This window comes from Lutzomyia longipalpis, chromosome 1 (genome assembly GCF_024334085.1).
Source record: "Lutzomyia longipalpis isolate SR_M1_2022 chromosome 1, ASM2433408v1".
Classification (NCBI taxonomy): Eukaryota; Metazoa; Arthropoda; class Insecta; order Diptera; family Psychodidae; genus Lutzomyia; species Lutzomyia longipalpis.
The window spans coordinates 24,509,228-24,529,206 of NC_074707.1; the positions used below are offsets into that span (position 1 = coordinate 24,509,228).

The 19,979-nt window shown below is 35.7% G+C and overlaps 1 protein-coding gene and 1 long non-coding RNA gene across 3 annotated transcripts; both read right to left on the minus strand.

The window, feature by feature from the left end:
* Positions 1-534: 534 nt before the first annotated feature.
* Positions 535-8,397, minus strand: LOC129797388 (uncharacterized). Its single transcript, XR_008751331.1, has 4 exons — positions 7,398-8,397; positions 7,196-7,274; positions 6,784-7,057; positions 535-2,768 (listed from the first exon to the last, which is right to left on the minus strand). It is a non-coding gene; the product is annotated as an uncharacterized LOC129797388 (long non-coding RNA).
* Positions 8,398-12,561: 4,164 nt separating this feature from the next.
* LOC129797386 (BTB/POZ domain-containing protein 7) lies at positions 12,562-19,903 on the minus strand. 2 transcript variants are annotated; one of them, XR_008751330.1, is made up of 6 exons: positions 19,753-19,886; positions 15,227-16,583; positions 14,297-15,155; positions 13,848-14,224; positions 12,980-13,208; positions 12,562-12,917 (listed from the first exon to the last, which is right to left on the minus strand). XR_008751330.1 is itself a non-coding variant. In XM_055839873.1 (5 exons), exons 2-5 carry the CDS (start codon positions 16,565-16,567, stop codon positions 13,071-13,073), a joined length of 2,715 nt encoding a protein of 904 aa, XP_055695848.1. In that variant the 5' UTR covers positions 16,568-16,583; positions 19,753-19,903; the 3' UTR covers positions 12,562-13,070. The 2 variants fall into 2 exon arrangements, 1 of the variants encoding a protein (XP_055695848.1); XM_055839873.1 differs by having other exon boundaries at positions 12,562-13,208; positions 19,753-19,903.
* Between the last annotated feature and the right edge of the window lie 76 nt (positions 19,904-19,979).

Here is a 19,979-nt window from a genome sequence, read left to right on the forward strand (position 1 = left end):
AAAGTGAGCAAACCAATTCGCGTCATATTTTTGAAGCCATTTCTGCATTCTATGGGGTTATAGTTTCTGATCCCCGTACGACGTGACAGCCAACAATTCACCCGTAAAAGATTCCAGTCATAAAGCAATCTTGCTGTGTGTGGAAAATACACAACATTTTGTGTGCGAAAAGAATTAATAATAAACGAGATGAGAGAGATTGAGGAAGTGTGATGGGGAACTTTGGGGTGCGGGGCATTGTGGGCAAAAGTTGATAATATTGCATCAAAATATTTGCACACATTATCAGGCACGGAGGGAGATTGTCGCGAGAGTAGATCCGTAAATAGTTATTTGTAAATAAATTCCCCATCCCAGTAAAACATCTAGGTCCACAGTGGATCCACAATGCGGAACTACAAATGCACCACCGTGGACCCAGATCCTGGAGAAATTTTTTTTTGGGTTTTCTCGCATTTTATATATTTTTGAATTAAAAATATATTTAAAAATGCTAAATAAGCATTTAGTAAAAAAGTAAAAGTCTTAGAAATCCGTAAAAATCAATTTATTTTTATTTTTTATATTAATAATTCACATACATAAAAATACATATAATTTATAATTTGAGATTCAGATTTTTAAAATTTACATTTATTTTATTTTTTTTTTATATTATTCATAACATTTTTTTATTAATTTTTTTATTACAATTCATCTTATAATAAATCGTGTACTATCAGTCGTCACAACAAACAAATATTGCTCTTTTAATTTTGAAATTTCATCACAAGACACTACCAAAAACTCTTTATATACACTGAAAAAAAAATCATTTTTAATTCAATGAACACTTTTAAAAAAGAGATCCTTTTTCTCAACAAAGTAATTAACTATTCTCAAAGGATTCTTTTCTTTTTCAAGATATTCTAAAATTCTTTACACAGACAAAAATCATTTTTAATTCAAGAATTCTTTAAAGGAAAAAAGATCTTTCTTAACAAATCAATTCAAGAATTCTATCTCCTTCAAAATACTCAAAAGTTCTTAATAAGAAAAATATCTTTCTTCACAAATTAATTCAAGAATTCTATCTCCTTCAAAATACTCAAACGTTCTTAAGAAAAAAAGATCTTTCTTCACAAATTAATTCAAGAATTCTTTCTCCTTCAAAATACTCAAAAGTTCTTAATAAGAAAAATATCTTTCTTCTCAAATTAATTCAAGAATTCTATCTCCTTCAAAATACTCAAAGTTTCTTAAGAAAAAAAGACCTTTCTTCACAAATTAATTCAAGAATTCTTTATAGGAAAAAAGATCTTTCTTAACAAATCAATTCAAGAATTCTATCTCCTTCAAAATACTCAAAAGTTCTTAATAAGAAAAATATCTTTCTTCTCAAATTAATTCAAGAATTCTATCTCCTTCAAAATACTCAAAGTTTCTTAAGAAAAAAAGACCTTTCTTCACAAATTAATTCAAGAATTCTTTAAAGGAAGAAAGATCTTTCTTAACAAATCAATTAAAGAATTCTATCTCCTTCAAAATACTCAAAAGTTCTTAATAAGAAAAATATCTTTCTTCTCAAATTAATTCAAGAATTCTATCTCCTTCAAAATACTCAAAGTTTTTTAAGAAAAAAAGACCTTTCTTCACAAATTAATTCAAGAATTCTTTAAAGGAAAAAAGATCTTTCTTAACAAATCAATTCAAGAATTCTATCTCCTTCAAAATACTCAAAAGTTCTTAATAAGAAAAATATCTTTCTTCTCAAATTAATTCAAGAATTTTATCTCCTTCAAAATACTCAAAGTTTCTTAAGAAAAAAAGACCTTTCTTCACAAATTAATTCAAGAATTCTTTAAAGGAAAAAAGATCTTTCTTAACAAATCAATTCAAGAATTCTATCTCCATCAAAATACTAAAAAGTTCTTAAGAAAAAAAGATCTTTCTTAACAAATTAATTCAAGAATTCTATCTCCTTCAATATACTCAAAAGTTCTTAAGAAAAAAAGATCTTTGTTCACAAATTAATTCAAGAATTCTTTCTCCTTCAAAATACTCAAAGTTTCTTAAGAAAAAAAGACCTTTCTTAACAAATTAATTCAAGAATTCTTTAAAGGAAAAAAAGATCTTTCTTAACAAATCAATTCAAGAATTCTATCTCCATCAAAATACTCAAAAGTTCTTAAGAAAAAAAGATAACAAAGCAATTCAAGAATTCTATCTCCTTTAAAATACTCAAAAAATCTTAATAAGAAAATGATCTTTCTTAACAAATTAGTTCAAGAACTCTTTCTCCTTCAAAATACTCAAAAGTTCTTAAGAAGAAAAATATCCTTCTTCACAAATTAGTTCAAGAATTCTTTCTCCTTCAAGATACTCAAAAGTTCTTAAGGAGAAAAAGAATCATTTTTAATTCAAAAATTCTCAACTTCTGCTTCTATTGCTCTGGGTTTTTGCTTTAAAATATTCTACTTTTGTACACCATTCTCCTAAACAGCTACTTCCGGTTGCTACGCTGCAGCAGAATTAACATCTTCCTTCTTTATCTCAACAGTAGCTGGAGATGGTTTATTTACTAAAATCTTCGACATAATAGACAATCTTTGAGCGTATCTTGGCACTACCCTCAAACTCATTCCTGTCATCTTCATCGCATTGCAAGATGATCTTCTTGAGTTCCTCAAGTGAAATATTTCAAAGTCACCCCACGTTCATTCTCAGCCAGTGGGTAGACATTTGTGAAGCCGACAACGGAGGTTTTGAAGCGTGGGAGCATGTCGTACCTTGAATGAAAGAATTGAAAAAATAAAAAAAAAAAATAAGAAATTTGAAGGAAAATTAAAGAAAAAAATTCTATAAAGTTCAGAACTTTTCCTTTTCTACAAGATTTTGTTCAATTAGTTTTGCAATAAAAGGGTTAAGAATTATGAATTTGCGTGAATATTAATCGTATGAATCTTAAGATTACTTAAGATATATTGTTTAAAGATTTACAATAATCCTATAGTTTTGATGATTTAATCAATATCTATGTATATAAAATCTAAATCCTTTAAATCTTAAAATTCTCAGTGTTCCGCTAAAGACAAGATCTTCGAATCCTTAAAGCCTTTTAAGTATTTTTTTTAAACAAAAAATAATAAAAAAAACTTTTGAACTGTTTTAAATTCTTCAAAAAAAAAAAGAAAATTAAGGATAGGGTTTCTCAAAAATCTTTAACGTTTAAAAAATATTATGAATCCTAAAATATTTTTTAATGCAAATAACTTTTTACATATTAAAAATTTCTCAACAATTTAAAAAATGTACTGGTAAGCTGACCAAGCTTACGGGAGCTGTGTTTCTTTCAGTGTACCATTTTTGTGAGAGCAAACTAGAACCCGAATTAATTTAAATACGCGCAAAGTCGGGAAAAGTAGAAAAGTCATACCCTAAGAAATCTTTAGAAGGCCATATCTCGAGAACGGATCCATAGATTTTCATAAATTTTTTTTTGTTTGAAAGGTCTTGAAGTCAGCTATAACATATCGAAAAACGAAAAATATTTATGTCGCCATTTTCGAAAAATTCGAGTTCGAAATTTTCGAAAACTTTGTTTTCGATTTTAGCGCCTCTTGCAGTCATTTCTCGAAGTTGCAATGTTCTAGACATTTGTAGGGTTTCACGAAACCTTTCATTTGCGCTTGAGTTGATCAAGATCGGACTTGTAGAACCCGAGATATGATATGTCAACTTTGGAAGGCTATATCTCGAGAACGGATCCATAGATTTTCTTCATTTTTGGCATGAAGCTAGATAATATGGTCAGCTACAACATATCAAAAAATGAAAAAAATTTATGTCGCCGTTTTCGAGATATTCATCGAAAACTAATCGAAAATTTTGTTTTTGATTTTTGGCCCCCTAGCGGTCACTTTTGAAACTTCGGATGTTCTAGAGAGTTGTAGGGTTTGTTGAGAGCTTTCATTTGAGCCCGGGTTGATCAAAATCGGTCAAGCCGTTTTCGAGTTATGGTCGATTTTCGATGAAAATTTGTGGCGGCCATATTGGCTAAACGGCTTGGCCGATTTTCGAAAATGAGGTATCGTTGGAAAGGTCTTGATGTCCCCTACAACATATAAAAATTTCAAATTTTTAGCTGTTACAGGGGCTGAGATATAGGCAAAACAAAATTTTGAGGTTATTCAAAATGGCGGACGGAGGGGTGGGGGGGTGGATTTGACCTCATAATCGGATTTCTTCAGGTCGATATTTAAACTTTGCCGTTTACCGCAAGTCTCTATCTATCACCGTTCTCTTGCAATTTAGCGTTGTACTACGGCCGGACGGACGGACGGCCGGAAAAATTTTTTTTTGGCGCATACGTTTTTTGGAATGTGGGGACCCTAATTCGTGCTCATACCAAGTTTGAGCCCGATCTGACAACTTTCGATTTTGCTCGGTACACAAAAGCTGTGTCTGAAAGAAACACAGCTAATATGGGAAAATGAAAATGATTTCTCTCAAGAAATCTTTAGAAGGCCATATCTCGAGAACGGATCCATAGATTTTCATAAATTTTTTTTTGTTCGAAAGATCTTGAAGTCAGCTATAACATATCGAAAAATGAAGAAAATTTATGTCGCCATTTTCGAAAAATTCGAGTTCGAAATTTTCGAAAACTTTGTTTTTGATTTTAGCGCCTCTTGCGGTCATTTTTCGAAGTTGCAATGTTCTAGACATTTGTAGGGTTTCACGAAACCTTTCATTTGCGCTTGAGTTGATCAAGATCGGACTTGTAGAACCCGAGATATGACATGCCAACTTTAGAAGGCTATATCTCGAGAACGGATCCATAGATTTTCTTCATTTTCGGCATGACGTTAGATAATATGGTCAGCTAAAACATATCAAAAAATGAAAAAAATTTATGTCGCCGTTTTCGAGATATTCATCGAAAACTAATCGAAAATTTTGTTTTTGATTTTTGGCCCTCTAGCGGTCACTTTTGAAACTTCGGATGTTCTAGAGAGTTGTAGGGTTTATTGAGAGCTTTCATTTGAGCCCGGGTTGATCAAAATCGGTCAAGCCGTTTTCGAGTTATGTTCGATTTTCGATGAAAAATTGTGGCGGCCATATTGACTAAACGGCTCGACCGATTTTCGAAAATGAGGTATCGTTGGAAAGCTCTTGATGGCCCCTACAACATATCAAAATTTCAGCCCCCTAGCTATAATAGCGGCTGAGATATAGCGAAAACAAAATTTTGAGGTTATTCAAAATGGCGGACGGGTTGGTGGGGGGGTGGATTTGACGTCATAATCAGACGTCTTCCAGTCGACTTTTAAACTTTGCCGTTTACCGCAAGTCTCTATCTATTACCGTTCTCTTGCAATTTAGCATTATACTCCGGACGGACGGACGGCCGGACGGCCGGACGGCCGGACGGCCGGCCGGAAAAAAATTTTTTTGGCGCATACGTTTTTTGGAATGTGGGGACCCTAATTCGTGCTCATCCCAAGTTTGAGCCCGATCTGACGACTTTCGATTTTGCTCGGTACACAAAAGCTGTGTCTGAAAGAAACACAGCTAAAATTAACTGAATCTGTAAAAGATCAAGAGTTCTATAAAATTTTCTCAAATTATTTGAAGTTAATAAAAAAATTAAGAAAAAAAAGAATTCACAAAACAAATTCAAAGTCCTTAAAAACGTCTAAATTTTTTCTTGTTTTTGAGTAAAATAACCTTTCAAAAATCAAAGAAAAAGGAATTTAATTAAAAAAAAAGAATTCTTTATAATTTTACGAAATTTTAATCCTTCTTAAAAATAACACAAAGAATTTAAAAAAAATTGAAGAAAAAAAAGAAATAAAACAGCTAAAATTTTTAGATTTTCTAATTCTTTGGTATCAATTCATCAAGAAACGCGAATCATCTAAAGATTTATAAAAAAAAAAAAATCCAAAATCATTAAAAAAAAATAATTTAATAGAACACTGAAAAATATTACTTGAACCAGAAAAAAAAATCGTAGAAAAATCGACAAAATTAAATCAAATTGAACCAATTGTTCGCTCCTGGAAGCCCCAAAGTGTCCCAATTGTAAATTCCAATTAACTACACCTTCAAAGAGATCACAAAAATGAATCTTCTGACCTTTATTTAACATTATTCTCCCCACAGAAACCGTTCCCTTTCCGCGTTTTCAATGCCTTTTTCTCAACAATTGTTTTCAAATCCCCGCAAACTAAGGGCGTATTATGGAACTATCCGAGTGGTGGGTTGCTGTACTACATTTCTTATGAGCCATCCAACACTCGGAAAGTTACATATTACGCCCTCTGATTTTGTTCTCTCCGGAACAAAGAAGGAAAAAAGAATGAATAAAAAATAGCAACTTGGAGTTTGTACACTTTTCTTTCCCGGAACGTTATGATGTGTGCCCGGAAAGTACCATAAGTACCTGGAAGTTCAGCAGGAGGACTGCCAATTGTATCAGGAGGTTTTTAAGGGATCTTACGAACTTCCTTTTCATCACCCGACTGATCCTTGGTGTCATCTTTGAGCCAAAATCTGAGTCTATAAAAATGCTTCACAAAATTGCAAAGAGGACTTCCTAAATTTATTATTTTGGCCCCTAAATGAAAACAAGGATCAGTCGGATGTTGAAAAAGAGATTTCCAAGAACGCTTAGAAACACTCTGATGCAATTGGTAGTCCCCCTGCTGAACTTCCAGGCACTTATGGCACTTTCCGGGCACACATCATAACGTTCCGGGAACTTCAAGTTGCTACAAAAAATATATTGAGGCTACTTACTTCTTGAGCGCTTCCAGGAAGACGTAGGGCACAAATTTTCATTGCTCATGTTAGAGCATAATGATGCCCTTGGAATCGAGATAGCGTGCCTTCTGCTCCTCCAGCCAGAGCATAAAGTCCACGAGGGCTGCATATTCGGGCTTTGCTTTCATCACTTTGTACGTCTGCATACCATACTCTTCAGCTTCCGGAAGAAGTCGATGGTGATTGCGCGCAGCTGATGCCGCTGCCTGGCTGCCGGATTGTTATTCATGTACGGCATTACGCTGGTAATCTACATAGTCCGGGAATTAAAAGACATCACCCAAAAATAGAAAGAATCGAATTTTTCATTAAAAAACTAATTATTTCTTTAAAAATAATGCAATGAAAAGCTTAAAAATTTAGGGAAAGGTTGCTTTGTAAAACTTACATGATATTTAGTACTTTCCGGAGTACTTTGGTGTTGTTTTGCAGTCCGGGATGTACAGGAAGAAGAAAAAAAACATAACCTAAAAATATGAGAAAAAATATTAGGATTTTCATGAAAATACCTTGGATACTCGTTTATCCTCCACCACGCAATCATTCTATCACCTTTTATACACAAGATAATAGAAGAAAAACATACTTACAATGCTTTTTTCCACCAAAAATTGAGAATTTCCATCACAGCGTCAGCGTGTTCCACCATTTTTGCACTTTTTTGCACAAACACTAACGCCGCGCAGATATTTGGCGGAAACACTAAAAAAATTTCCGAGGGATACCCAAAGTGGCCAAGAGATAAAAGTTCTGTGACCAGATCTGAAATCTCTTGACCACTTTGGAATTAAAAAGTGGAGGAAATAATGTTCCCGGAAAGATTTTTTCAAAAATTCCCACGGATACCCAGAATGGCCAGGAGATGAAAGTTCTGTGATCAGATCTGCAATCTCTTGGCCACTTTGGCATTAAAAAGTGGAGGAAGCAATGTTTCCGGAAAGATTTTTCAAAAATTCCCACGGATACCCAGAATGGCCAGGAGATGACAGTTCTGTGATCAGATCTGCAATCTCTTAGCCACTTTGGCATTAAAAAGTGGAGGAAGCAATGTTTCCGGAAAGATTTTTCAAAAATTCCCACGGATACCCAAAGTGGCCAAGAGATGAAAGTTCTGTGACCAGATCTGAAATCTCTTGACCACTTTGGCATTAAAAAGTGGAGGAAGCAATGTTCCCGGAAAGATTTTTCAAAAATTCCCACGGATACCCAGAATGGCCAGGAGATGACAGTTCTGTGATCAGATCTGCAATCTCTTAGCCACTTTGGCATTAAAAAGTGGAGGAAGTAATGTTTCCGGGAAGATTTCGAAACTTTTCTCACTGACACCCATAATTTTTAGGCCAAATTATTAAAAATAAGTGCAGATCCTAGTCAGACTGTGGAGTTACAGTGGATCTAGGATGTGCATTTTTGAATCCAGGATCTGGATCCACGGTCATGTATTTGTAGTTCCGCATTCTGTATTCACGGTGGACTTTGAAAATAAGACTACTGTGGATATACTGTGTACCCACTGTGGAGTTACTGCAGGAAATACGTCCACTGTGCAGCTACAGTGGACGCACTCCACACCCTGGAGTATTTGTGGACTCCACAGCCCACTTTACTGGGATATCTTCAATTTACAAAAGGCACAACTTGTGTTTGAACTCATTTGCTCTAAATTCATCCACACAACACACGTACAAAGCACAATAAAAGCTCTCCCTCTAATTCCGATGCAAGACCTCCAAAAGCTATGCAAAAGCTCTTCTGGAGAAAGAAAATTTCTTCGTGCTTTTGCGCGTTAAAAGAAAGATCATATTTTTTTTTTAATTCATATGATGTATTTCATATTTTATGTTGTATTTTTACAGTCTAAATCATTTTTTTTCTTCATTTCATTCTTTCATAAATAATACCGCATTTTTTTGCTTTTTCATCATCATAAAAATGAATTTATCATTCTCTCCTTTGTGTCGTCTTTCAATAAATCTTTCGTGTATAGTGTGTGCATCAGACAATATGATAAAAGAAACCCCGAAGCATCAACAAGAAGCCCCGAGAGGGTGCAAATAATTTCGCAACAATATATTATTAAACATTTGAATGTTTTAAATTCTTTTTTTTTTCATTGTGTCATTGAGATCAAAATTATTTTGTATTATGCTTCCTAAATAAGTGAAATAAAAAAAAAAATTGTCGTGCAAGAGCTAAGCATAAAAATAATCAATTAATCTTTTTTTTTGATTAATCTAAAAGTTATTTGAAAATAATAAAATAATAAAAGAAGGCAAGAACAGGAAGATTTATCTTCTTAAAATCCATCCTCTCACAATATGATGAATTTCATAGAGGATCACATTCATACGAGAAATATCCATTTAATCATCCTCTGTGAGTATACAGATCAGTGTGGAAATTATTGGAACACACAGAAACCTCAGCTTAGATAACTTGAAAATTTAAACACGTTGGGGACCTTCAAATTCTAGCAGCTTTTCTCATAGTTTTTTACATAAGAAGATCCATCAGTTGGAAAACCCTAACACTTTGAGGACAACTGATGTTTCTTCCTTGTAAAATTCACGAGAAAAAACTGCAAGAATTTGATGGTCCTCAACGTGTTAGATGTACGTACAGTTCAAATACTAGGTACTAAACTATACTAAAAGAGATTAACTCGTTAAAAAATTCATAAAAAAAATGACAACGTTTTCGATTCTCTTTAGGAAGAAATACTTGGTGTTGGCCACGAAGTGGAACACCAACTAAGTATTTCCTACATTGCCGCATTCTCTAAAAAGCTTCGGTTAAAACATCTTAATGTTAGCTACATGTAAACATACTTAAATCATTTGTCAGAAGCAGTGTCATGGTCTATATGAACATATTGCAAACGGATTTAAATAAGAAATGACAAACGTGATGCTTTCACGCAAATAGGCTCCAGAGAGAAGTTTCAAGAGCAATATTCATCCAGGACACTTCGTCAACTTCCCTACAACCAAAGGATGGTTTCAAAACTTTAAAAAACGAACTGAAAACCTGAAGTATACAAAATGTGCATGAGTCACCGCCTCTACCGTTAGATAAATAAATCGACTGGTTAGTCTGATCACAACCACCAAGCGAGTCAGTTTATTCTCTTCAAAACCACAAAGTAAAATAAAAATCATGGACTAAACAAGAAAAGGTCATTTTATCGGTGTTCGAACAAAAATGACTTTTCTTGTTTAGCCCATGAAATACTCAGAGAAGCTGCAGATAATAAATTATAAAGTATCAAAGAAAGTTGGAAAAATTATCCCTAAAGAAGAAGATCCCGTATATGGAACATGGATGAAACTGACATCTTTTAGAAAAATACAAACACGTGTATCTTCAAATTCAAGAGGAATTGAATTGCCATACCAATTAACCAATTTCGATGTACATCATTTGATATCCTGAATAGGAAACTTTCAAACGATATTTCCCTGGAGAAATAGTCATCTACTAAAAACTCCACCAAGAGACAGCAAAGGAATACTCGTGTGGAAAGCTGGCTCTCGCGCAGCAATGTTTTCAAAAGTTTATAAGAAGATTCTAAAGCTTTTTTTTTTTAATGATTTCTTGGCCCTGCAACTGTCAGACAATTTTTCACTTTAATGGGCCTTATTCAGCGACCAAGAATCTCTTAAAATCTTCGAATTTTGTATTGAAATTTCAAGATTTCAAGCGAAATTCTAGGGTTTCTTGGTCGCTGAATAAGGCCTAATAATGATAAAAAATGTGATTCTTGGAATAGTTGTCGAATGACTAACTGTAACCTAGTCTGACCTAGATATAAAAAAAATTATAAAATACAATATTTCAACAAAATATATCAAAAAAATACTTTTTGTAATTTAAGGAAAATTATAAGTTCTTTTTTTAATTTTAAAATCGTGTGTTCCAATAATTTTGACACTATACTGTGTACCTCTTACGATTACTTCAACTTTAGATTTTGTCTTGTATATCAATACGCATTCAACGGAATTCTCCATCATTTTGCAAACTTTCTGTGAATGTCTTTTCCTTTCCACACAAATAAATTCACATTTCGCTCATAAATGATTAATTCTTCTCTTCTCAATTAGTTACACCATTCAGATGTTTTTTTTTGTCATTTTTATCTCCTCACTTTTGTGTTTAAAGTCCTTTTGTGGATGCGGTATGTGTGGCTATCGCTTCTCAATTATCATTCCCATACTGTTTGCAACCCCAAAGAATGGAGTAGGAAAAGGTCTAAAAGACTCCCTTTTTTCTTGTTTAATTACGTAATTTTTCAGCTATTGTTTTACATTGTAATTTTTCACTATTAATTTCTATTTTATGGATGATTTTCACATTCTGATTTTCTTTTCTGCTGGAGCTTTTGAATATATTCGGTATTCGAAACCTCGTTTTTTTTTTAGTTTTATATACTATGGAAATTTTTTTTAGTAGTAGTTCCTTCCCACATTTTTTTTGTCTTTCTCAGCTTCTATTTCAAAGTTTGTTTTTTTTTTTTTATTTTGAAATTCCATCTTTGAATATATTTTTCTTTTAAATGTAGATATTTCTATTTAATTCAATTAGTTTTTAGGGTTTTTTTTACGTTTTTCTCTTCTCTTTAATTTGTTTAAAAATAAATTATTTATATTTTTTCTTCTTCATAGTTATTTGCTTCATCTCATACGATTTTTTCTTTAATATAATTTACTTTCTTTTTTTTTTAATGACAATTACATGGATGATCCCATTAAGTTTTGTTCATCTCAGAATGTATTTATTTATTCTTTTTTTTTAATACCTATTAACTTTTTTTTTGTATTTACAATATTCAAATTTTGAGTTTTTTTCCTTTTTTTCAGTGATTTTCTTACGTGTTTAATTTTTTTTATTGTAATGCGAATAAATAAGTCACTGGCAGTTTTATTTTTTTTTATCTTGACTTTTCTTCAAAATTTTGACAAGAGTTTCTAAAAATGAAACTTCCAAAAAAATTGTGATGAATGTTTTTTTCCGAAATGAGATAACATTAAATTTTCCTATGTCTACAGAAAAATATATATTTAGTTTATATATTCTCTGAAATCTTATTGCCGTAAAATTAACGACGCGAATATTTTATTGATTTTTTTTATGTTTTTAAAAATATATATTCATACTATTTTTAATTCCTACTTCAATAACATTTTCTTTCATGTTTATTTTTCATTTCGAAAGATTTCTTGAAAGTTTTTTTTTTATTTTTCCTTCTCACTTGATGGTACGTATAGTTTTGTTTTCAGTGAAAATATATTTTTCTTAAACATTTTTTTCTTCATAAATTTTTCTTTTATCGATACAAGGATATCGATACCACCATTTTTTGGCCAGTATTTGTTGTATTTTATCAGCCCCCAAACGAAAAGTCTCTAAATTTGCATTTATTGTATAAATAAAATGATTAAATAGTTAATATAATAATAAATTTTATTAAATTAAAAAAATAAAATATAATAATGAAAAGTAGGAAAATAAAAGATTGGGCAGATGATGCAATTTATGGATGAAAAGATGGGGAAGTAATAAAAATAAAATACATAATTAAATAATAATAAAGAACAATTCAATAAAAACCACCACTTTGTATTTTATTTTTTTGTTTGTTTTAAATCTATAAGAAAATGAAATATCTACCACAAAGCACACATTTTCCGCTCACGCAATCGTCTTCGTGTTTCGCGCGCCCAAACATTGCGAATAAAATAGTAATAAAACGAATTTCACTTGAATATCTTTCTCAATTCTTCACTTTTTTTTCTCTTACCTCTTCTCTCTCTCTCCTATAAATTACACGAATAATAATTTATGCATATTATAGTATATAATGTTAAATATCTTTCGTAATGTTTCAATTTGTAGAATCTCTAAATCTAAGATTTTTTTTTGTAGCTTTTTTCTCTCTCTTACTTTCTCTCAATTTCCTTCTCGCGATCGGATTTGGAAATTATATTATTTATTTATTTATTTAAGAACGATTCATAATCGCGCATAAAACTCACATTGTCCATTGACCTCCATACACTTTCAGGATGCACCCTTCGGCACGGACTTTAATTCCGTCGCAAACTTCCTTTCTACACATTTGTGATTTATTTTTATTTTTTTTTTTATATATTCGCATTTTTTTTTTACTCACGTGTTTAGTCGTCGCGTGAGAGATGGTGTCGTCTCCCCATTTAGAAAGGCAAACTGAAGTGGAGGCCCACGTCTGGGGCCACTTGGAGCTTCTATAAAAATCGCGGTGGGCCCGAGTGATATGATCCAGGCGCCGGACTCTGTCGGTGCATTGCATACGGCGACGGAGACGGCGGTCCTCGCATAAAGTGGTGGAAATTGCTTGGAGACGGTGCTGACATATGGCGATGCTGTAAAAGGAAAGAAAATAAACAAGTTTATTATATTTTCTTCTCCTCAATTTATTTTGACATTATTTCTCTTGTTTATTTTTTGACGAATTTATGAGAAAATTGAATAAAAAATTAAGTAAATTGCAGCAAAAATTAAGTGCAAAAGGACCTTTTAATCAATTAAATGGCGTGAAAGCAATGAAATTACTTAGTGAAGCAAATAATTTTTCTATCTCCATCAAAATCTTATATTTAAATGTAATAAAACTTTGAAAGAAAAGTTCATCAAAGTCCGAGAAATAGAGATATAATCACACGTTGTGTGGCAATAAGAAACTTACCACTGACTGTGCAATTTGAAGTTTAAAAGTTAATCGCATTTTGCTCCAAAATCTACCATCTTTACGGCAAAATGCAATTAAATACCAAAATTATGCAATTAAAGCGCACACGCGAAACTTTTTAACCCACATCCATCTATTTATGCCCCCTGTGCGATATATTTTAATTCTAAAAGTTCTCTAAAACATTATTCTTATTTCCAGGACTTTATCCATTTAGAGAGTTCATACGGAATTTGTGAAGTTTTAAAATTTAATTTAAAATGCAACTTTTCGGTGTCACGTGAAAAAAAAAACAAAAAGAGAGATTCATTACCTGCATCGTATGTACATTCATCCCAACGGCCCCCATTAGGTGACTCGAACCATCTCCGAGGTCTAATTGCATGCTCTCGCCTTGCTCACCGAGCTGAAGTTGCCCCAGAGACGCCGTTGCCATCGCGACGTCCGGCATAATGTCAGACAAATGACCATCAGAGCAGGAACTGGATTCTTGCTCAGCCATTGGCAGTCTGTAGCCCCCATTGGCGTCACCTTCAATGATCAATGCAGGCAATTCTTGGCGCCGGATGACGTGATTCTGTTGCTGCTGCTGACGCGGGAATGTCATGTTGCGCCCATAGCAATTTGCTACATTCTGTGTGGCTGGTGTTTCCGTGGGCAGTGCTGGTGATGGCGGTGGTGAAGCATCGTCTAGATAAAAAAAAATTACGATCAAATAAATGAAAAAAAAAAATCAACTTTTACGCATAAGACAATCCTCACCATCGAGAGATTCCTCCAAGTCATCGCGAATCTCATCTACTCCCCGTGGCTCCTCTACGCAGTAGCAGGAGGCATTCTCGAGGAGATCAGCTACAGCATCGGGAAGATTGAATTCCCTCACAACCCTCAGTCTCACTTGTCGATTGATTTCATGCCTGGATGAAAGTGGAAGTGCTAGAGCACGCTGACAACTCGGTGATTGCCGAATTTTCTGTTCTCGCTTTGACATGGCTGCCATTGTATTGGGATCAGGAGCTGGTAGAGCTGCTGCCACAACATCAACTGCCCCATGGCCCGTTGTTCCCAATCTCGACACCATGTACAGCGTGTCGGGAATATCAGGTAGATGCCGTGATAGCCTCATCCGCAGCATATCGAGCTGCTGGGATGCCATATGATCCTCCAGGAGGGACTTTATCTCCTCATAGTACGGCATAAAGAGTCTCGGGCGTACAAATAAGCCATGATTCTTCCCACCGCGTATCCATGCATTCACGCGCAAATTCTCCCGATCATCCCCAATCATATGGGACGGTGGTGTACTCACCAGCCCTCGTCGAATGGCCTGATTGAGCACCTCACTATTGGGCGGCAAAACATGGTCCATTCGTACGAGTGGCAGCAATTCCGATAGAATCTCACGCAACTCAACATCACTCAGATCGCGCTTCTTGATCCCTTTCCGGGTCACCGAGTGGGCTGTGTGGCTCAGCAAATTCGGCTCACGATCTTCCATACGACGAATCAATTCCTGCTCACCCCATTTAAGCACCGCCTGCAGCACCTCAAGTTCAGACGCTTGCAGAAAGTTACTCTGTAGCGCCCCAATTAGCTGAGACTTATCCAATTGATGCAGCACCTAAAAAAATAGCGAAAGATTAATTTTTATTCGTGAAAGAGAATGTCCGTTAAATGTATTAGCGGATTTACCTGTGAGCACGAAATGGCCGAGAACTCTTCACGGAGATAGTGACACGCTTGTCGAGATACCCATGCAGACCCATGTGGTTGTGCACCCCATTTGAGCACTTGAGGAAGTGTATCGAGCGTTAACCATTCAAGGATTAAATCTTCACACCCCTGAGCTAGGATATCCAATTCGAGGAATCGCCCAATTTGATAGAGTTCCATGGCTTCCTCGAGTGGACTCGGGCGTGTACGTCCAGTGTGCGTGAGTGCTTGCACTTCCCCCAGACTTCCGGAAGCCCCTCCGCCACATCCACTCCCCCTCAGGATGAGCGAAAGATCAACGGTGTCCAGGTAAATGGCATGGAGCAGCACACGGGCATAGCGTTTGGGAATGACAGTCTCATCGAGGACTATTCGTGTTGGCACGTGGAGAGCACGTTCAGTGTGTTCGTCACCATTGCGTGTCCGCCTCTGTATGAGATTCCGGAAGAAGGGCGAGCGAGCACTTAGGATTGCCTTGTGGCACGGTAGCTCCAGCTTCGGGCGGAATCCATATTCGGAACTCCCGGAATCTGGCCTGTGGTAGTCATTACCTTCGGCCGTAAAGACAAGAGCTGCATCGGCATAATCTCCCGTCTCCAGGAGGTACCTCAGGTCATGTTCAAGGGGATTTGGTGTCCCGAAATCCTCCCCCAGGCGTCTCAGGAGCCCCACATCAATGCTGGGATCATGCGGGCATAGATCCCCAGTGTACAGGTATCGAAGCAGAGAAGAGAACATCGAAACATCCACGGGTGATGAGCGGAGTTCGAGGCAGATACGTGCCCCATACCCCGGGCATCCAGCCAGGAGATCCCGGAAGTAGGGACAACGTGCCGATAGAAGGGCACGATGTACCGGAAAGACTGTTCCCCGGAACACAAGATCGCAATCTGTGCAATGCTTAAAATCATACAACGCACTCAAATCTTGCTTGAATGTCGTTGCTGGAGGGCGTGCAAGTTCCGCCTGAACGGAGAGATCCTTGAGCGCTGCCAGAGCTTCAAATTCATCCAACAATGCCGCCAATTCCACACTACTCCAATCCGACACAAAATCCCGCAGTACTCGCCCATGGTCGCACGCCTTCGATGAGCGTCTGCGACGAATGAATTTCTTCCTCAATGTTGCAAATCCCGTAACTTTCTTCCTTCTTTCACGTAAATGTGCACCACCTGTCGCCGGCATTGCACCCCCACTCGTGGGACAATCTGTCGTTGATATCGTAGCTCCCATGGTGCTACGCTCATCTGTCATACGAGGCCCCGATTTACTGTCGCACCAAAAAAAGCCGCAGGGCATAAGACAACCCCACAGGCTCATACCGTCACAGGAGCACCTGCGAACACACAATCACACCACATTAATCACCTACTTTGCCTACATTAGCAGACAGACACCTATTAGAGTAGTAGCCCCTCTGAAGCGGAAACTTTCGACAGCTCATCTGCCTCTATTTCCACACGGGCACGTACAATTTTACCGCGCCACAAAGTGATGGAAATTAAATCAATAAACTAACTCCTTCCGGTGAGAGAAAGTGATTCTTTCGGAAGACAGCTATTTTCTACGAAATGCCATATTACATTAGATAATCATCTATGCGCCTGCCTTTCCCCATCCCCATTTACACAAGGATTAGTCAATAAATAATAATAAAAAAATAATACATATAGGCGACTCTATTGGATTACGTACGTACATAGTGTGACGCACATTATCCATAAATTGAATATATTTTATACGAGGTAAATTGTCGCTTCGCTCCAATTTACCTCGCCCCGCTTCGCGGGGATTTGTTGCGCTTCGCGCAAATTTTAGAAAAAGATAAATTGTGATAAAACATGCACTTATCAATATAAAAAAAATTGTAAAGAGAAAAAGTGAATTTCACACACCATTTATGGCGCCGAATTCAAAAAGTAGTCAAAAAAGCATGAATTTTATATGGGGGCTATGTGAAGGGGGGCTCTGGGGGGAAAATGAATGTCGTTGGTAAAAACCGCCTGGTATCAGTAGTCTCTGTACCAAATTTCATCACGATCGGACCAACGGTGTAGAAATGCATAGATGAACAGGAACGAAATTTTAGAGAGACCTTTCTTTATTATATAGATTTTATGAACAAAATTTAAAGTAAAATTTATTACAGGTAGATATAATAATTGTTTGCACCTTATTTTTTTTAACATTGAATTTGTTATTCTTATAAAGACATAAAGAGAAAAATAATTCAAGAAAAATAATATTGTTCTCGGTTCAAATTTACGTTGCATCAAAGATGTTCAAGGCGGAGAAATAACGACGAGGCGACCAATGAAATTACTAGATTTAAGCAGACATAAAGCTACAAAAAAGTTCTATTTTTGTTCGACAAAAGCTTATGGGAATATCAAGATTTAATTGTCCGAAGAAAACTTCTACGAATCTTTAGCTTAGCTATAGCTTATCTGGAGACGAGGTAAATTGTCGCTTCGCTCCAATTTACCTCGCCCCGCTTCGCGGGGATTTGTTGCGCTTCGCGCAAATTTTAGAAAAAGATAAATTGTGATAAAACATGCACTTATCAATATAAAAAAAATTGTAAAGAGAAAAAGTGAATTTCACACACCATTTATGGCGCCGAATTCAAAAAGTAGTCAAAAAAGCATGAATTTTATATGGGGGCTATGTGAAGGGGGGCTCTGGGGGGAAAATGAATGTCGTTGGTAAAAACCGCCTGGTATCAGTAGTCTCTGTACCAAATTTCATCACGATCGGACCAACGGTGTAGAAATGCATAGATGAACAGGAACGAAATTTTAGAGAGACCTTTCTTTATTATATAGAAGATATACAGATGGCTTTTGATTTTATTTGGAACTTCAACGATTTTACTGCCACAGAGATAGCCGGTCTCTTAACCTACTGTCGTATGTTTCTTATAGCCCAGAAGTATACGGTTTCTAGCACTTCCACTCCATTCCCTTGCAGAAATAAGACCTATAATGCCTTATACAAAATGAAACATTTTCAAAATCGAGCCTTTGGGTCAACGTATGACCCAAGAGTTGTCATACAAGGAGCCTGCACCTCGTACTAGAGCTCCTAGAGAATCAGCGCCCGTTTTCTTGAACTCAGATTAGCATTGCCAAATTTCCTTTAAGTCTTTTCTGCCTTCAATACTCCTACCCATTTCCTCTTCAACAAATCTCATATCACTCGCCTTGTCTAGGTTCTGCAGCTTCTCATCTATTCATTGTGGCTGTTCTCCTGAACAAAAAGTAGTTATCTGACTGAAAGCTTAAGTTTCTGATTGAAAGATTTAATCCTCGAATTGAGTCAGTTGTGAGTGGTTTCTTGTAAAGATGTTTAAGAACATTGTCTGTCCTTACTTGGAACTAAAGAACGTCCCCAACCACGTCCACAATTACAAATCTAATACAGATTTATTTTTGCTCGTCTTTTCAAAGATTTTCAGTGCTCTATGTCATAGAAGCGCCTCTTGGGACATTATAATTTATTCATTTCTTCTTATTGAACCCCAAAATAGGACAGTCCTTGTGGTCAACATACAATTACGAAGCAGAAATAACGAAGTGATGTTACATCAAATTATTTTAGTTTGTTGCCAATGTCGTTGAGGCCCTATTGTGGGGCAATTCATTAAGATAACATCTAAACGCCCTGCAAAAGCAAATATTTCTCAGAAGAACTTTATCTATTTTATTGTGAAAGGGATTGTATTGACACCCATTTCGATGAATCAATTCTATTTACTGTATTACCAACATTGCAAAGGCAAGAATTTAGCGATAAGCAAAATAAAAAGGTTTGCAGAATAAAAGTGCAGCAATACAGGCCCCCAAGGAGATTGGTTGAATGTTAAATAAGCGTGAAAATAAAAACGGCAAAGTTGAATAACTCGGAGAAATCTGCTGATTAATAAAAATGCATTTCTCTTTGTAACTTTTAAGCAGTAGAGTTGTTAAAAAGAAGTTTTAAGAAAGAAAAAAAAAGGTTCGCCCCAGATATTCTGGTGGTTGGTCGGTTTGAATGGAGTGGAGAAGGGACTCCCTCGAAAAGGTCATGAGGTCGATTCGTAGGAAATCATCTGTTTGGAGCTTTTAAGATGAAACAATTTCAAGGAAATAAGGATGTGATGGGATTTAATCATCGCGGGGAAGGAGAGAAAGTTATTCCAATCATCTGACTTTTGAACTTTGGGCAGATTCTTTGGGGGCTCCTTTTGACGTAAGCACGGATTTTATCGATCTTTGGGCGAGGAGGAGCTTTCACACATTTTCCCCCAAATCACTGGTATTTCCCATGACAAATCTAGGAAATGGAATCATCCGGAAATAGTATTTTGTGGCACTACTTGTGTTTTTCAGCGTACTGTGGGAATTTACCAGGAATTTCCTCACTTTCTCTCACCCCTTTTGTCTCAAATGTTTTTCCTCGAACTCAACTTCCTCCCCATTTGCACATTTCCCACGCACTAGCCACTGCAATTCACCCACAATTACCTGTAGTCATTTTTATTCTCTTAAATGACGACCATTTCACAGTTTCAGCACACAAAATAACTCGGAATTATCCAAAATTTATTTTCTCACTGGCGAAGCAAACAATTTATTTCGTCTGTCAGCCATGTTTACGATAAAAGCAGAGAATCTCTCAACAAGACTTCTGCAGATACTCTCGTCTCACTCGACAGAAAACCCTCTACAAAGATTATCCGATAATCTCTGCA